General features: G+C 44.8%; 1 protein-coding gene across 7 annotated transcripts in view; it reads left to right on the top strand.

The window, feature by feature from the left end:
• Window positions 1-18,438, top strand: part of LOC138303544 (zinc finger protein 250-like) — an 87,507-nt gene that overhangs the window by 53,248 nt on the left and 15,821 nt on the right. For 4 of the 7 annotated variants that reach the window (XM_069242779.1, XM_069242780.1, XM_069242778.1 and 1 more), the window contains one exon: window positions 11,753-13,395. The exons of the other annotated variants lie outside the window; for them this stretch is intronic. In XM_069242779.1, coding sequence (XP_069098880.1) covers window positions 11,753-12,762 — 1,010 coding nt within the window. In that variant the 3' untranslated portion in view covers window positions 12,763-13,395. Of the gene's footprint in view, window positions 1-11,752; window positions 13,396-18,438 lie in introns of those variants that run through there. 7 annotated transcript variants of the gene reach the window in all.

Below are 18,438 nucleotides of genomic sequence, written 5' to 3'. Positions count from 1 at the left end.
AATGATTCTACTTCAAGCATTGATTATTGTTTCCTTAAGTATGGCCCAGGGCCCAGCTCTGGTTTTCACTCCCTGTCTGTGTGTGGGTTAGAGGCCAGAGCTGGCAGTTCTGGGCTTGACTCCGGTGTGCCCTAGTTGAGCTGGAGGGATCCCCATGGTCTGGACCTTGGATGGACCAGGCTGCTCCTTTAACTGATGTGTTCTTGCATCAAGATTAAATATTGAGTGTTTTCATTGGCAGTATTGACAGACCAGGTTGTTTTGTCGAACCTGAAGCCTTTCAAAAGTATGTTTGGGGTTCATGAGAGGGGTTTTTGTGCTCGGCACAGTAGTGATTTGGGTTTGTCCTTCCATTGGTAGCTGCTGTAGCTTTTTCAGGACTGGCCTTATGACTTGCCTGTAGGTTAGCAAACCAATCAGTCAGGCCTTTGAGGAACCAGGAAAGATTTGACTCCCACCCGGGGTCTCCTTCCCAGCGGTGGAGGGACACCCTTTATGTCCTCAAGGTCAATTTAGCAGAGAGTTCACAAATCAGACGGAGTCACCAACTGGAGGAATAAAGAGAAGTTTATTACATGGATTTATAGCTGGAGCTAATACAGAGTCCCAGGACAGTCAACTGACTATCCTACGGAGGCTGCCCCTTCACTCTGGGGCACCCAACCTTATATACACACAAAACTGCTTAGTCAGAGGACAACTCCACCCCTATTGTATTCAAGGTCCTCTGCGGCCTTCAGAATATTTCAGGGATACACGTGTGGTGGGAGAAGGTACAGATGCAGCTGGCAGGAGGTGGCAACGACCTGTACAAACATGTTCTGGCAGTTACTGATTAAGCACGACAATTCTCTGAACTGTAATTGGAAAAAGTAATATGGCAGCGATAAGCAGATTGCAGCCCAAGGCTGCGAGCACAAGGTCAATCATCAAGGTTCAGGAGGTTTGTCGAGCACATGGCAACATAATAAAGATAAACAGATGCCTAGCAGCTATGGTGTATGATTAACTTTATGTACATTTTCTCACCTTCTTGCTGTGTGGTGTTACAGGAAGCAACAGAAACAGGCCCTGCCATGCTGTCCACAGAAACTGCTTGTAGCCGAGAATAATTCAGACCTTTCAGCCACCCCTCTCTGTACTTGTCTGTCAGTGACCCTATGTGTGAGGGTATGTGCAGCTATGGATCCTAGGACTCCAGCTGCCCCTCACTGGTGAAGCCCAACAAGGCCAGCCCGGCCTCTGGGTTCTTGAGTACCTGGGCAGAGAGGACAGATCGAGTACTGTCCATGGACTGGCCCCTTTATGTGGGGCAATGCTTGATTTACCTGTTCTAGGTTCCTTCTCTGTAGTGGTACAACAAGCAACAAAATTATAGATTTGAATGTGGCTCCGAGTAGTTACCAGTACCTCAGATCAATTGAAGCATTCCGCCCAAGACTCTCCCTTTCTTCCTCTCCTCCTCTCTCCCTCTCCCTCTCCCCTCTCCCTCTGTCTCTCCCCCTCTCTCCCTCCCTGTCCCTCTCCCCTGTAGAGCTGTCTGTTTGGGTTGCTTGCCATTGCGACCAGCACCAGGCAGCCCCCTAGTGTGCTGGGCACTTCATACATGTTTCAATCAGTCACTACTGATGTGTGTAAACCTGCCACTTGGAACTGACAAGTTTGCACTGAATGTTTATATTAGATCCATCCTGTGTTCAGCTTTTTGAGAGAGACCATTAACACGCGTGCCTTGACCCATGTTTGCCTACAGTGGTGTCAGGCTCATGACTGCGGTCTGTCAGGGCCATGCATCAATGACGTCACCCGCCTCCCTTGCCTTTCTGTGCAAATGCCCCAGAATGCTTACATTCTCTTACCTGCAATGCCACACATGGCCACCATCTCCTCTGACCTGAACCTCACGGGTGATGTATGTCACCCTCCTCCAGTCTTTTCAACACTTTCCCAACGTCACTGAGCAGGCTGTTTCACGCTTTCTCGACTAACCCTAAAAATAGTATTTTTGGATCACTTTGATGAACTATGTGTTCGGTGGCATGTGTAGCTGCAGATACACATGCTGTGCATAGTCCGCCGTCTGGTGTTGGCTCGGAGTGTTACAAGTTGTTTTTCTTCGAAGAAGTCTTTTCGAGTCACGAGACCGAGGGACTCCTCCTACTTTGGTTCCATTGCGCATGGGCGTCGACTCCATGTTAGATTGTTTTTTTTCCGCCATCGGGTTCGGACGTGTTCCTTTTCGCTCCGTGTTTCGGGTCGGAAAGTTAGTCAGAATCAACGGAAAATTTGTCGGTATTGTTTTGTTCGGTATCGGGTTAGATTAGAATCGACACCGAATCTTGAAGAGCTCCGGTAGCCCTTCGGGGTAATTTCGATCCCCCGTCGGGGCCTGGTCGGCCCGACCGCGTGCAAGATCGAGACTGATGGAACGGACCCCGTTCCGATTCTGTCCTAAATGCCACAGTAAATATCCCTATACAGACCAACATTTGGTCTGTAACTTGTGCCTGTCACCCGAGCACAAAGAAGAAACGTGTGAGGCCTGTCGAGCGTTTCGGTCGAGAAAAACGCTCCGAGACCGAAGAGCCAGAAGGTTGCAGATGGCGTCCACGCCGACAGGACAACAACGGTTCGAGGAAGAGGTAGAAGAAGAAACATTCTCCATCCACGAATCGGATTCCGAAGAATTCGACGTCGAAGAAACCGTGAGTAAGATGTCGAAACAAGCATCACACAGAAAAACAGACAAAGCCCAGGGGACGCCACTGCCGACAGGCCATGGCTCCACCCATAAAGTAGGTGACCGTCCATCGGCACCGAAAAAGGGCGAGCTGGTGCCGAGATCGTCCGACTCAGGTCGAGACACAGGCACGCAGCAATCTCGGGACCGAGAAACTGCCGCAGAAAAGGGTCAACACCGAGGCAGCGGCACCGAAGCTGCTCGGCACAGAGATAGCGGCACCGAAGATGGTCGACGCCAAGAAGGTACGACACCGAAAAAGAGGAAAATCTCTTCGGAGCCGAAAACAACAAAAGACACGGTTTCGGTGCCAAAACGCCCAGCAACTGAACCGAAAGCCAGTTCCTACTCAGAGGAACACTCACTGTCCTCCCAACTTCAAAAACACAGATTTGAGGAGGAATTACAATCAACAGCTGTAGATCACACGCAAAAGCGGATCTTTATACAAAGTGGTACAGGGAAGATCAGCACCCTTCCCCCAATCAGAAGAAAAAGGAAACTAGATTTCCAACAACAAGAAAAAACACCACAAGCAAAAGTGGTGAAGAAGGTAACTCCACCACCCTCTCCACCACCGGCAACTCATATATCACCGGCACAGACTCCGTCACAATCACCAGCTCATACCACCATGAGCCGAGATGACCAGGACGCATGGGATCTTTATGACGCCCCAGTATCGGACAATAGCCCTGAGTCGTACCCCACTAAGCCCTCACCACCTGAGGACAGTACAGCGTATGCTCAGGTGGTAGCTAGGGCAGCAGAGTTTCATAACGTATCGCTACATTCAGAGCCTATCGAGGATGACTTCCTTTTTAACACCCTGTCCTCCACCCATAGCAATTATCAAAGCCTTCGTATGCTCCCAGGAATGCTAAGGCACGCTAAACAAATCTTTAAGGAGCCAGTTAAAAGCAGAGCAATAACCCCAAGGGTGGAGAAGAAATACAAGGCACCACCCACAGACCCTGCTTTTATTACATCACAACTGACACCAGATTCAGTTGTCGTAGGAGCAGCTCGTAAAAGAGCCAACTCGCACACATCAGGCGACGCACCACCTCCAGACAAGGAGAGCCGAAAGTTTGATGCAGCCGGGAAAAGGGTTGCAGTACAAGCTGCAAATCAGTGGCGCATCGCCAACTCGCAGGCACTCCTAGCGTGATATAACAGAGCCCATTGGGACGAGATGCAGCATCTCATCGAGCACCTCCCCAAAGAATTCCAACAACGGGCAAAACAAGTGGTTGAAGAGGGACAAAACATATCCAACAACCAAATCCGTTCTTCTATGGATGCAGCAGATACAGCTGCAAGAACTATACATACTGCAGTCACGATAAGGAGGCACGCATGGCTGCGCACATCCGGCTTCAAACCTGAGATACAACAGGCAGTGCTCAATATGCCGTTCAATGAACAACAATTGTTTGGACCAGAAGTGGACACTGCAATTGAAAAATTAAAGAAGGACACTGACACAGCTAAAGCCATGGGCGCACTCTATTCCCCGCAGGGCAGAGGCACATTTGGCACATTTCGCAAAACTACTTTCAGAGGAGGGTTTCGAGGTCAAGCCACACAAGCCAGCACCTCACAAACAACACCGTCTACCTACCAGGGACAGTATCAAAGGGGAGGCTTTCAGGGCCAATACAGAGGGGGCCAATTCCCAAGAAACCGGGGAAAATTTCAAGGGCCCAAAACCCCTCAAAACAAGCAGTGACTCACAAGTCACTCAACCCCTTCACACAACACCAGTGGGGGGAAGACTAAGCCAGTTCTACAATTCTTGGGAGGAGATAACAACAGACACTTGGGTCTTAGCAATTATCCAACATGGTTATTGCATAGAATTTCTCCAACTCCCTCCAAACGTCCCACCGAAAACACACAAGATGTCCAAACAGCATATAGACCTTCTAGGACTAGAAGTTCAAGCATTACTGCAAAAAGACGCAATAGAATTAGTACCAAAAACACAAAAGAACACAGGAGTTTACTCACTGTACTTTCTAATACAGAAAAAGGACAAAAGTCTGAGACCAATATTGGATCTCAGAACACTAAACACCTACATCAAATCAGACCACTTTCACATGGTCACGTTACAAGACGTAATACCACTACTGAAACAGCAAGACTACATGACAACGTTAGATCTAAAAGACGCGTATTTCCATATACCGATACATCCCTCGCACAGGAAATACCTAAGGTTCGTATTCGAAGGAATACATTACCAATTCAAAGTGTTGCCATTCGGAATAACGACAGCACCAAGAGTCTTTACAAAATGTCTAGCAGTAGTAGCTGCACATATCAGGAGGCAGCAAATACACGTGTTCCCGTACCTAGACGATTGGTTAATCAAAACCAACTCGCTAACAAAGTGTTTACACCACACAGAGTATGTTATACAAACCCTTTACAAACTGGGTTTCTCCATCAACTATGCAAAGTCACACCTTTTGCCGTGTCAAACACAGCAATACTTAGGAGCGACAATCAACACAACAAAAGGGATAGCCACTCCAAGTCCACAAAGGGTTCAAAATTTTCACAAGGTGATACAGGCTATGTATCCAACACAAAAGATACACGCAAAGATGGTCTTAAAACTCCTAGGCATGATGTCCTCATGCACAGCCATTGTCCCAAACGCAAGATTGCACATGCGGCCCTTACAACAGTGCCTAGCATCACAATGGTCACATGCACAGGGTCACCTTCTAGATCTGGTGTTGATAGACCGCCAAACATACATCTCGCTTCTATGGTGGAACAGTACAAATTTAAACAAAGGGCGGCCTTTCCAAGACCCAGTGCCACAATACGTGATAACAACAGATGCTTCCATGACAGGGTGGGGAGCACACCTCAATCAACACAGCATCCAAGGACAATGGGACGTACATCAAAGAAAATTTCATATAAATCACCTAGAATTGTTAGCAGTATTTCTAGCGTTGAAAGCATTCCAACCAATGATAACCCACAAATACATTCTTGTCAAAACAGACAACATGACGACAATGTATTATTTAAACAAACAGGGGGGAACACACTCGACACAGTTGTGTCTCCTCACACAAAAAATATGGCATTGGGCAATTCACAACCACATTCGCCTAATAGCACAGTTTATTCCAGGGATCCAGAACCAGCTAGCAGACAATCTCTCTCGGGATCACCAACAGGTCCACGAATGGGAAATTCACCCCCAAATCCTGAACACTTACTTCCAAATGTGGGGAACACCTCAAATAGATCTATTTGCAACAAAAGAAAACGCAAAATGCCAAAACTTCGCATCCAGGTACCCACACCAGCAATCTCAAGGCAATGCTCTATGGATGAATTGGTCAGGGATATTTGCATACGCTTTTCCCCCTCTCCCTCTCCTTCCATATCTAGTAAACAGATTGAGTCAAAACAAACTCAAACTCATTCTAATAGCACCAACATGGGCAAGACAACCTTGGTATACAACACTACTAGACCTGTCAGTAGTACCTCATGTCAAACTACCCAACAGGCCAGATCTGTTAACACAACACAAGCAACAAATCAGGCATCCAAACCCAGCATCGCTGAATCTAGCAATTTGGCTCCTGAAATCCTAGAATTTGGACACTTAAACCTCACACAGGAATGTATGGAGGTCATAAGACAAGCTAGAAGGCCATCCACTAGACACTGCTATGCAAGTAAATGGAAAAGATTTGTTTGCTACTGCCATAATAATCAAGTTCAACCATTGCATGCATCTCCAAAAGATGTTGTAGGGTATTTACTACATTTGCAAAAGTCAAATCTAGCTTTCTCTTCCATAAAGATACATCTCGCAGCAATATCTGCATACCTGCAAATTACTCATTCAACTTCCCTATTTAGAATACCTGTCATTAAAGCATTTATGGAAGGCCTAAAAAGAATTATACCACCAAGGACACCACCTGTTCCTTCATGGAACCTCAATATTGTCTTAACAAGACTCATGGGTCCACCTTTCGAACCCATGCATTCTTGCGAAATGCAATATCTAACGTGGAAAGTTGCATTTCTCATTGCCATTACATCTCTAAGAAGAGTAAGTGAAATTCAGGCATTTACTATACAAGAACCATTTATTCAAATACACAAAAATAAGGTAGTTCTAAGAACCAACCCAAAATTCTTACCAAAGGTCATCTCACCGTTCCACTTAAATCAAACAGTAGAATTGCCAGTGTTCTTTCCACAGCCAGACTCAATAGCTGAAAGAGCACTACATACATTAGACATCAAAAGAGCACTAATGTACTACATTGACAGAACAAAACTTATTAGGAAAACAAAACAACTATTTATTGCATTTCAAAAACCTCATACAGGAAATCCAATATCAAAACAAGGTATAGCTAGATGGATAGTTAGGTGCATCCAAACCTGCTATCTTAAAGCAAAGAGACAGCTGCCTATTACACCAAAGGCACACTCAACCAGAAAGAAAGGTGCTACCATGGCCTTTCTAGGAAATATTCCAATGAACGAAATATGTAAGGCAGCAACATGGTCTACGCCTCACACATTTACTAAGCACTACTGTGTAGACGTGTTATCTGCACAACAAGCCACAGTAGGTCAGGCAGTACTAAGAACTTTATTTCAAACTACTTCCACTCCTACAGGCTGAGCCACCGCTTTTTGGGCGATAACTGCTTACTAGTCTATGCACAGCATGTGTATCTGCAGCTACACATGCCACCGAACGGAAAATGTCACTTACCCAGTGTACATCTGTTCGTGGCATTAGTCGCTGCAGATTCACATGCGCCCACCCGCGTCCCCGGGAGCCTGTAGCCGTTTGGAAGTAATCTTCAACATTTGTACATTTGTAAATATATTACTTTAACCTTCATTTTGTACACACTTATTCATTCCATTGCATGGGCACTATTACTAACATACACAACTCCTACCTCACCCTCTGCGGGGAAAACAATCTAACATGGAGTCAACGCCCATGCGCAATGGAACCAAAGTAGGAGGAGTCCCTCGGTCTCGTGACTCGAAAAGACTTCTTAGAAGAAAAACAACTTGTAACACTCCGACCCAACACCAGACGGCGGACTATGCACAGCATGTGAATCTGCAGCGACTAATGCCACGAACAGATGTACACTGGGTAAGTGACATTTTCCTTACTCTTTCAGTGAACACGACCAGCCCCAGATGATAACTGTTCGAGGGGTATTTTCCCACCCGTGTAATTTTAGTCCTAAATGGTAATAATGTGGAAGACTGCGGTAGGTGAGATTGTCTCTGCGAGGCAGTGGTTGCTCGTCTGGTAGTAAGGTTTCCGTCTGCCAGGCCCTACATCGGTACCACTGCTGCTGTTCTGGGTGCCATCAGAGAACCACACCGCCTCTGGCTCTATCTTCTTCACCAAGGGCCAAGTGGACACTCAAGGGTTATTCAAATGGATTGTCTCTCCCCTGTGCTCCTTCTGCGAACCATTCATGATAGAATCAGGAAACTTTTGAGCAGTCTCTCTTCACCGGTGCCAAGGGCCAAGGCGGGTTTCTCTCCTGTGTGATAGATGGGTGGAAGGGACATTGTGCAGTCTGTGTACAGCACCATTGAGGTCAGTTCTTTATCACTTGTGTCTCTTACTGACGGATCCAGAGCCCCTCAGGAACTTATTAATTTTCCTTGTGTTTTTCAACGTTTTTTCCTTTTTCGGTGACATAGCCGTCTACAAAGGCTTCGCATCCTGCGGCAGTCGTAGAGAAGTGGATGGAATGAAATATACTAAAATAAATCATTTTAAGATATATCTAATAGTGACCTGTGATTAGTTTTCTGGTTTCCATTTTTTGAAAAAGTGTTTATGTACATGCACTGAGTTTAACATTTTCAGGGTTAAAAGAAATTGATGTCCTATAAGCTCTTCTTTTTCATCACAAAGCTGTTCAAAAGTCTACACTGAAGGCCCTTATTAGGTCAAACTTCCAACCATCCAATGCAGGCCTAGTGCGGCTCAGAAAAGTTCCGCTTGTCATACCCGGGATAGTCCCGTCTCCCTTACCCTCAGATCAGTGGTGGGGTCCCGGGGCAGGCAGTTCCACTCCACCTGCTCCCAGCAGCGTCATTACAGGATCTTGCGCAGTGTGGTCCATGCACAGCCTGTCTCCCCCAAGACCACTTTCTTCGTCAGGTGGAGAATGAGCTGCCCGGGTGTCGCCGCCAGTCCTAAGAGAGAGAAGGTGGCTGCCACCACAAGTAAGCCCAGCGAGTCCAGTTGGAGGAGACTCCCCGTCCATGCGGGAGACAGAAGGGTGCAAACCTTGCCACCCCAAGGCCTAATAATCAGGAGTGGGTGGACAGTCCTGCCTTCCACTCAGCCCTGTGGTTCCTCGTGCCCCACTCACCTTGCCAGTCCCAAATACCAGTTTGCCGGGCCCCCGTCTGCCACAACACCAACCCGCCTTGTCGACAGGTCCTGCTTCCGTTGGCCGACTTGATCTGTGGTGTCTTGGGCGAGTTACTTCCTCCACTTCACCCCGCGGTCTGGCCCAGCTCTTGGCTGCATCCCGGTGTCTCCGCTAAGCAAAGACTGAATGTATGATATCTGTGGGTACTGGGCCAAAATAATCTATGAGGAACTTGAAGAGTACAATGGGCGACAAGTGGGAGGTCTTCAGGGGATACTCACCATGTTGGATGTCACATCACACTCTCCCCTTTGTGTTTTATTTAGGTGAGGAAACAGCTAGCGAGCTCTGGCTATGTTTCCTCATCTTCCTCTTCTGTGTAGTACTGAGGTCTATGCACAGTGAAGCCAATCTCCTTCTGCAGATGGAAGCACTGGCAGAAGTGGTGACCGTACTGATTGACATCACTGTGTTATAGAGAACAGAACTAATCAATGTGCGCCTTCGCTGGGAACGCCTAGCGTTGTAGAAGGTGCAGTTCTTGTCATTTACCTTTTCAGTTTATTTCAACTGTAAAATACTTACCATCTTTCAACAAGGCAATCTCAGTCACTCTAAATGTCACTGGACTTTCTTCATATAATGGTTAAACCATAAATTACTAAATTCCCTCCCACTCCTCCATATCAGAAGATTTTATTGTCTCGCTATCTTTGTACTGAGGAAGAAAATTGTGTTTAGGTATATTTCCTCAAAAATCCAGATTTCCCCATAAGCCTTTACTGGTGAGATTTTTAAGACTTTTGATCATCAAAACATTGCAAAAATCCATATGATTGCTCTTGACTGATACTAGGAAGAAAGTAACATTTGTAACCCAAAAACACAGATGGGCAGTAATGGACGCCTTCCAAAAGAGGCGCGTGCTCCTCCTGGACACACCAGCGCTTCGCGACTGATTTAGGGGGCAGTGGAAGGTCGCCGCCACCATGGTGAAGACGCTTCCAGCTTTGCTTACCCATCACCATTTTCTGTGGGGCCTACTTCACGACAGATTGCCACGTAAACCAAGGCGGCTTGTCAGAGAAGCGTACCAGAGTGTCCCCTAGCGTTGCAATGAAACAGTTTGTGTATACTCCGTACATGTACCCCGTATGAGGGATACATTGTCAGGGACCACCGGGTCTGGCTTGGTGGCAGAAAGGGGCTGAGTTACAGTGGCTTCCGAATACACTGGATTTGCAGGGAGGAAGGAGGGCAAATGAGGGCTGTGTCATGAAGGAAAGGAGAATCATGAACTGGAGTTTCTGGGAGAGGAGACCTGTTGGATGATGTCACAGTGAAGAGCGGGTCCTGCTGCTGTTGGTACCTCCGGGCCAACAAGCACCATGGGTGAAGACACATCTAGATGGAAGTTACAGAAGGAGAAAAACAGCCGCCATTGTGGCAGCAAACCCAGCATCTGGAGGATTAACCCCCTTGGGGCGGGTGTCCTCTACCACATGTGATTTATATGACTGTCCACCAAACCCTAAATCAGCTCTTTAATCTTTGTGGTTTGGAAGTGAGTGTTGTTCTAGGTTTTTAAGACTGTAATATTTTTATTATTTTCCAGGTGCTCCACTGGTCATCAGTGCAAGGGCCCCTGAAGGATTTTCAGAAAATAGACATATAGTATTATTTTTTGGTCAACATTGAGTTATCTTGAAATAAATAATTTCTATCTTTATGGTCATCAGTGTTTTTATTGGTAGTAGTGAAAGCCTCTGTTACTCATTATCATATTATATTATTGCTTTTGTTACAAAATTAATCTAGTTTAGACCATTTTAAGAGAGCTCAACCGCACCGTGTCGCCAAGGTGCCCAGCGAGCTGCGAACAGTGCAGGCCTCGGTGTGTAATGTGGGTTAAGCCCAGTGGTCACTGTGAAGGGCAGAGCCATCTTCCATCTGTACCAGTGATACCCCCAGACATCCTGGTGGGTAACCTGTCACCTTTCGAGCACAGAGACCCAGGCCCCCCCCTTTAATAACTGGAGCTTTACCTTCCACCCCTTCAGAGTGGCTTACCTATAACATAGGTTATGGGGAAAAAAACCTAAATTAGCGTGAGAGTTGGCCATTAATAATGTCTTTAGGATGTTTTACGGGGTGAATAAATTCTGAACTCGCTGAATGAATTGTTGCTTTAGTATTGAGGAGCAGCAAACCGTGGGAGCTCCGACGCTGTCCGCCGCGCGGGACTCCTTCAGAGACGTTGCATTAACAGTGCTGATCACAAACGCTAAGACTGCGAACTACTGTGTATAGGGTGGGGGCGTTATGAACAGCTCCTTTACAATTGTGCAAATGACACTTAGGGCCCGATTTAGATTTCGGCGGACAGGGTGATTCTGCCACCACTGTGATGGAGCAACCCGCCCGCGGAAATCTAAATCAGGCTCTTATGTTATCTCTGCGTAGAAGGGGCACTGCTACCTGTGGGTCTGTAGTAATTACTATGGATGTACCTACATTCCATCTGAAGAATACCTTTTTGTCAGCTGGTTGTTTAATTGTTTCTGTTTTTTATTTGTCTTTGTGTAAGGCCTAAACACATTAGTACACACTACTGAGCAACATCGTACAAGGAGCTGGGAAAGGGCAGGCCGAAGACCCATCAGCGACAGATGCTTCACGACTAACACTGCAACACTTCATCCAAATGGGAAAGCGCGTGAAGGTGACCAAGCTAGAGGGGACACCACCCTCCAGTCAAGCGTCAGTAAACCTCACCGAGGCCCCCCGGAGTACGAACCATGTACCACCCTCCAGTCAAGCATCAGTAAACCTCACCAAGGCCCCCCGGAGCACGAACTATGTACCACCCTCCAGTCAAGCGTCAGTAAACCTCACCAAAGTCCCCCGGAGCACGAACCATGTACCACCCTCCAGTCAAGCGTCAGTAAACCCCACCGAAGCCCACCGGAGCACGAACCATGTACCACCCTCCAGTCAAGCGTTAGTAAACCTCACCGAAGCCCCCTGGAGCACGAACCATGTACCACGCTCCAGTCAAGCGTCAGTAAACCTCACCAAAGTCCCCCGGAGCACGAACCATCTACCTGGACTGGACATGGGCGAAGTTCAAATGATTCGTTGAATGTGAAAAAGAATCAGGATGCACAGACTGGAATGCAAGTTGGCACTTGTATTCAGTGTGGAGTATGCTATAATCATTCCGCGACTGGCAATGCACACCAGCAGCTAAAGACAGGCAACCAACGTAATTTATGTACTGTCTGTATGAAGAGACTCTCCATCTCGTTAAACGTGATGAGAAAAGCACATACATGTAGGGAATGTGGGAAAAGTTTCAAAACTTCTCAACTGTTGGTGAGGCACTGGCGCATACATACTGGAGAAAAGCCCTACACATGTGCTACATGTGGCAAGAGTTTCAGACAGACGCCGCACCTTATTAAGCATCAGCTGTTGCACACCAGGGAGGGGAAATCAAATTCTTATGAGACGAATCCCAAATTGTACAAAGAGAGGAACTTGAGAGCTATGAAGAGTAGCAGTAATGCACCTGAACTGAATACCTTCACCTCCTGAGACTTGCCATAAAAGAGGTGGAACACACAGCAGGAAAGTGAACAGAGTGAGTCACTGAATACAGGAAATCTTAGCCTTAATATTGTTATAACTTGGTTTCAGTAGTGTGCACAACCAAAATACAAAAGTCATGATGTGTAGTATGTTGCAAACCCTGTTGTTTGACTTACAACAGCAGTCGGCGTAAGTTGAGTATCGTGGAAAAAGAACATGCTACGGGCTGTGACATGTGGAATGGGCTAATGTAGGATCAAGGAAACAAATGTAATGTTACTCAGAACCTTTTCTGCACATTCCCTGATGGAGGGCTGCACTCTACATGTTCTCAAGAAGACACAATAGAAGTACTCTATTACTTAAAACAAAATAGTTATATCTGTTGTAGTTTTTTTCATTATCATTAAAAAAGTAATGTAACTAAAGGGTAAGGATTTTGTTTAAAAAGGGGTTTAGGGAAAGGGTTAACAAAAGCATAGTTTAGGATTAAAGTTACGGCTGGGATTAGGATATGGTTTAAGGTTAATGAAAGATTAAGAACTGGGAATGGGGTAATGCCATGTGGACTTGTTTGTAAGAAGGTGGTTGAAATGTATTTAATAAATACTTTTTGGTGCTGGTACTCCATTCAATGTTATTAGACATTTTCATTATTGTGTTGTTTTAATATTTATACAGCACTTTCCAGGTTGTGTGAAGTCTTTATAGTGTTTTTTTTTATAATGGTGTCTGGAGTTCATTGCAACATAGATGTGTGAAATGTGTGTAAGAATTGGTTCTTCAGCCGAAAGAGAGAACTTGTAAACCTACTGCCAAAATGTCCAGTAAATTGGGAATGCAGAAGCATTCTCAGATAATCAAATCTATAGCGAACATGTTCAAAATCCCCAAGCCTATTTATAGAGAAGTACATTACCTTGGCGTTGCACAGCCTATCAGAGACTAACAATGTAGAGATGCCCACTGGAATAAATTCAATTATCTGAGGGCAATATGATTTAAAAATTGCACTACCAAATACATCATGTAGAACTTTAATATGAGACTTCCACAACAAGGGGCCTTCGTTTTGCCGCATGACTTGTGTACTAATGTATACATCAAATTCAACTGCAAGAATCACAACACCTCTTGCCTCATTCATTTTATTGAGGCAGGAAGTGCTTTGTGACACCCCCAGACATGAATGCCTGTGAACGCAGGGATGGATGCCTGCGATGGACAGCAGGACTCAGTTCTTGCGTTTCAGTCCTTATTCCTATAGCAGATGAATGCTTTAAAAAAGATATTCACATGTAAGGAATGCCATTAAGGGAGCGTATGGAATTAATGTCTGCTCAGCCGAGGCCAGGCACCAGTATTCTTAGACTGGAAGATGTCCACAGGTCCAGGTTCCACTGCATAGTGGTGACCACCCCAAGTCAGGAATCTGTAACATTTTAATGGTTTCAGACCACAGCTGAGCTCACAAACCAATGATACATTGCATTGAAAGTGACAAGTATCAATGGAATGCCCCTCCATGCCTCCTCCTATCTGCGTGTCAGGAAGGGTCACACAAGCCATTTCACGAGTCTGAATTAATGTTTTGACTCGCAAAGTGGATTTTGTACCTTGAGATCAATGAATCTGCAGTCGCAAAGCCTTTGATTTTGCAGATTGCTCGCTTTGCAGTCACGGAATCACTTTGTGCGTGTGATCAGTGGTTGTTGTGATATAAATTATGTTTCCAGAGGGGTGTTTGTGGCAGGTGTACTATTGTATTCATGCAGAAAGTTGTCTTCATATGCCTTGACTCTAGAAATATACTCATTTCAGTTATTAAACGTTTTAGTTTTTCTAGCGAACAAGCATATCCTGAATTACTTCTGTATATTTAGCCTCCTTTCACCTCCTTCGCATGTCCCGTATGTTTTCAACTTCAACTAAAGAAGTTCTCCGATAACTGTCCCATAACAAGTACGCAGTGGTTACTTGAGTGCCCGGGCTGACCATGTGCTCTGGAGCTTCCCTGCTCGAGCCCTCATTACAAGTTAAGGGTTGAGTTCCAATCCCTCTGCAAGTACACGGCTGCACAGGGATTCGAACTACGAGTTGTGTGATAATTATCACTCTCACAGGTTTCCCCTGATTCTGGCAGGTCAAACCTCACGAAATTTATCAAAGGAAGAGGCCTGTAAAAAAAAGGCAAAACCTGAGGAATTGAGGGCCTGATTTTGAGTTTTCTGGAAGGGCTACTCTATCACAAACGGGAGGGAATCCCATCCACTGTATAACAATTCCCGTAGAATATAATGGGATCATAATATGGCGGACGGATATCTGTCACGTTTGTGATGGAGTGACCACATCTGCCAAACTCTAAATCAGGCCCTTAGTGTATTAAATACTGATTCTGCGTAGTATGCCTTGTTCTTGACGTGAAAACTCTGAATAAGAGGTGATTACCTCAAGAAAATACCTCATACTCCTGTAACACAGTAATATCTATTTGCTGTATATACCGTGCTCTATTCTGCCCAATTTGCAGTGAGTGCCCAAGTCTTGTGTGCCCACTCTTTTATGTCTACCGGAAATAACCTAAAGAATGGGGATTAAATCCGTAGATCGACCAGGACAAAGTTGTTTGCTCTTTGCCTGCTTTGCAGTACCACACAAGGCCTCTTCTGGTAGGGGTCACCTCCTCATTCCAGAGTGTGACTCTCAAAGCTCTCAAGTACCTGGGCACTAACCATCTTGTACGTTTTCAGCATAGTAGTTCTGTCTCAGTGGGACTTTAAAACCCAGCTGCACTGGTTGCATGAAAAGCTTGGGAAGATGCGTTGGGAGCTTTGCGAAGGTTTGCAAAGAAAAAAAAAAGTGAATATATATTGTTTTTTGTTGGCCCATGGTCCACTGAGCAATGGGAGTTTTTCTGCAATATCCTTCTTGTGTATCACTGGGAATTATATATATAATGCTGTAAGAGCTTAACTGTATTCCCGTTCTTGGTACAGATCACATAAAGCCCAAAACATGTTCTCCTAGAGTCCCCATAGAGCTGATAGTGACACTAGGGTCTTGATTTACTGTTTGGGGGACGGGTTACTCTGTTACAAATGTGACTGATATTCTGGCCACTGTATTACGATTCCCAGAGAATCTAATGAGATCGTAATACGGCGGATGGAATATCCGTCACATTTGTGATGAAGTAACCCCATCCGCCAAACAGTAAATTAGGCCCTACATTTCTGCATTTAATATCACAAGTTTGTGTTCCCTTATACCAAGTTTGTGTTGCCTTATACCAAGTGTGTGCTCCCAACTAAGCAGTACCACATGGATGAAACTGCTCTGGGTTTAAAGAGCTGCAGGGTAAAGGTCCTGACAGGTGCAGGCGGGGTCTGATAGCGTTGATAGGCTACCTGTATTGAAACAAGGCAGAACCTTTTCCTTTACGCTCCTGCTGTTGGAGGTCTACCCAGTCAGATTCCAGAGCACCACCTGTTCCTCAGTGGCGGATCAATCAAGCACAACTTTACTGAGTAAGTGGAGGACTAGACACCGATGGAGCTGGCGTACACAATCATAGCCCCTGAGCAGGACCATCTTTCTCTGACAGTTGCAGGCTGTTTGCTTTTGGACCCACCTAGGGGAGGAGTAAAACAGCCCCCAGTGGTAGATGGGTAACACTCTGAAAGTATGTGTGAGTGTGACTTGCAGAGCATGATCGATACAGTGCACCGGAAGAAATGTCAGGAGAGTGAGGGCAAAGGCAAGCCAGCCAGACGGCTCTGGGGAGTTGTAAGGGCTGGCAGCCAGTTGAGGGAGAATTATTTACTTATTGATTTATAGGAAGCATCAGCACACAACACAAAGATCATAACTGTTGTACAATAAGGCGGTTAAATGAGAAACTGAGAATATGGAAGGATTTACATATTTGTGAATAGTATGAGTTAGAAATGTTGATGTATGAAGAAAAAAACAATATATGTACTTACACTACTGACTAAAGCAGCACTTCCCAAACTTTTTAGAACCACAACTTAATGTTTAGAAGAACAAACGTCTGTGTCCTGTGTAGCTTTATAGAACAACAAACTTTCCCATCCACCTAGCTTTAATGTAACAGTAGTGCACTTTCATATACAGTCCGCACATTTTTCATTAAAATGGCCAATAAATTTGCACAGACATACAGTTTTATTAATAAAGCTATACTGCATACAAATGATCTTATGTGGAAATCAGGTTTCACTGAATATTTATCATTTGTGCATCACCGAGTAAAGTGTCTTGATTTGTTATGATCCTAATAAAATCTTTGTTTCCATCACACTGCAGAATTATAAAAAAGAAAGTGCATTTGTGCTTTCCTAACTCCTGAACTTGTACAGTTATTTACATTTTGTTGTGTGTTACAAAAATTACAGCCTTTCCTTTCACACTCCCTGTACCCCCCAGCAAGGCTGTCACATAATTAACGTTTCTTTTCTTTTTCTAAGTGAGGGACGTTTGTAAACACCAAACCCCATGTTAAGAAATAAGATGCCATTTGTCAGAAGACATAGCCTGCCATTTAACCTGAATCTTGAAGTGCAGTAAATGTGACAAGATAAAAACATAATGTTAAGGCATCTTTTTTTTTATTGTTTGGACTTTTGCAACCCACCAGTAATCGGCTTGCGACCTTGGGAAATGCTGGATTAAAGAATTATGAGATAATAACAGCAAGGGGAGTTGTATAGAGCAGTGGTTCCCAACCTTTTGACTCCCGAGGACTCCACTGAATCATTACTGGAAGCCGGGGACCCCCAAACAATTTGTACAATTTAAATTTCAAACATTAAAACAGTAATTCACAAAAAATACACAAACAAGTACACACCAAACAAATACTTTAATTACTAATGATATAATTATTTTATATTGAAAACGTATGCAGACATCAAAACAATTTAAAGAGAAGTTTGCTGCTGCATCTTGGTGATTAACTTTTCATTATTTGGTTTTATTTAGGGAAGCTGACTCCTCATGTCAGATTCTACATTTCCCAAGTGATTTCTGTTTTTATTTTTTAGGGATATAATATCTGAGAAAGCTTTTTCACATAAATATGTGGTGGGGAAAGGAAGTAAAACCATAAGGACCTCTCAAGTTTCCACAGCTTATCTGTCACATGTAATTCATTTATTTCATAGCACCTCGCATACCAGTGTAGGGTTTTGGAGCACTTTTCCAGTGACTACAAGGTGCAGAATTCACATGTCATCCTCACTGGTAGGCCTTTTCTAAGAGTGATGGTCTGGAGAAGCACAAACTGAGGATTCAGAACATAACACAGTGGTTAGCGCTGCCTTTAGTAAGAATGTATTTCTACGCAAGCAAACCTTTTATTTTTAGCAGCATAAGGATAGTGAAAGGCAGAGAAAAAAGAAACTTTCTAATTTGTGCCATGCAGTTTGCATACAACTCTCTGATGGCAATTCATAGCTGACTGTGCTAGAATACGATTGTAATTTATGAACTGCACAGTAACAAAATAATCTATGTGGCAGAAGCAGTAACCCACTGTGCTATGCACATAAAATAATTTTCTTTGCATGATACACATTCTCTGCATCAGGCACATTAACCATCTGCCTTAGAAACACCTTAGAAACTGCCACTAGACAAAACTCCCATCTCTCTCCA

This window comes from Pleurodeles waltl, chromosome 7 (genome assembly GCF_031143425.1).
Source record: "Pleurodeles waltl isolate 20211129_DDA chromosome 7, aPleWal1.hap1.20221129, whole genome shotgun sequence".
Lineage (NCBI taxonomy): Eukaryota > Metazoa > Chordata > Amphibia > Caudata > Salamandridae > Pleurodeles > Pleurodeles waltl.
This window is presented reverse-complemented; position numbering and strand designations above follow the sequence as displayed.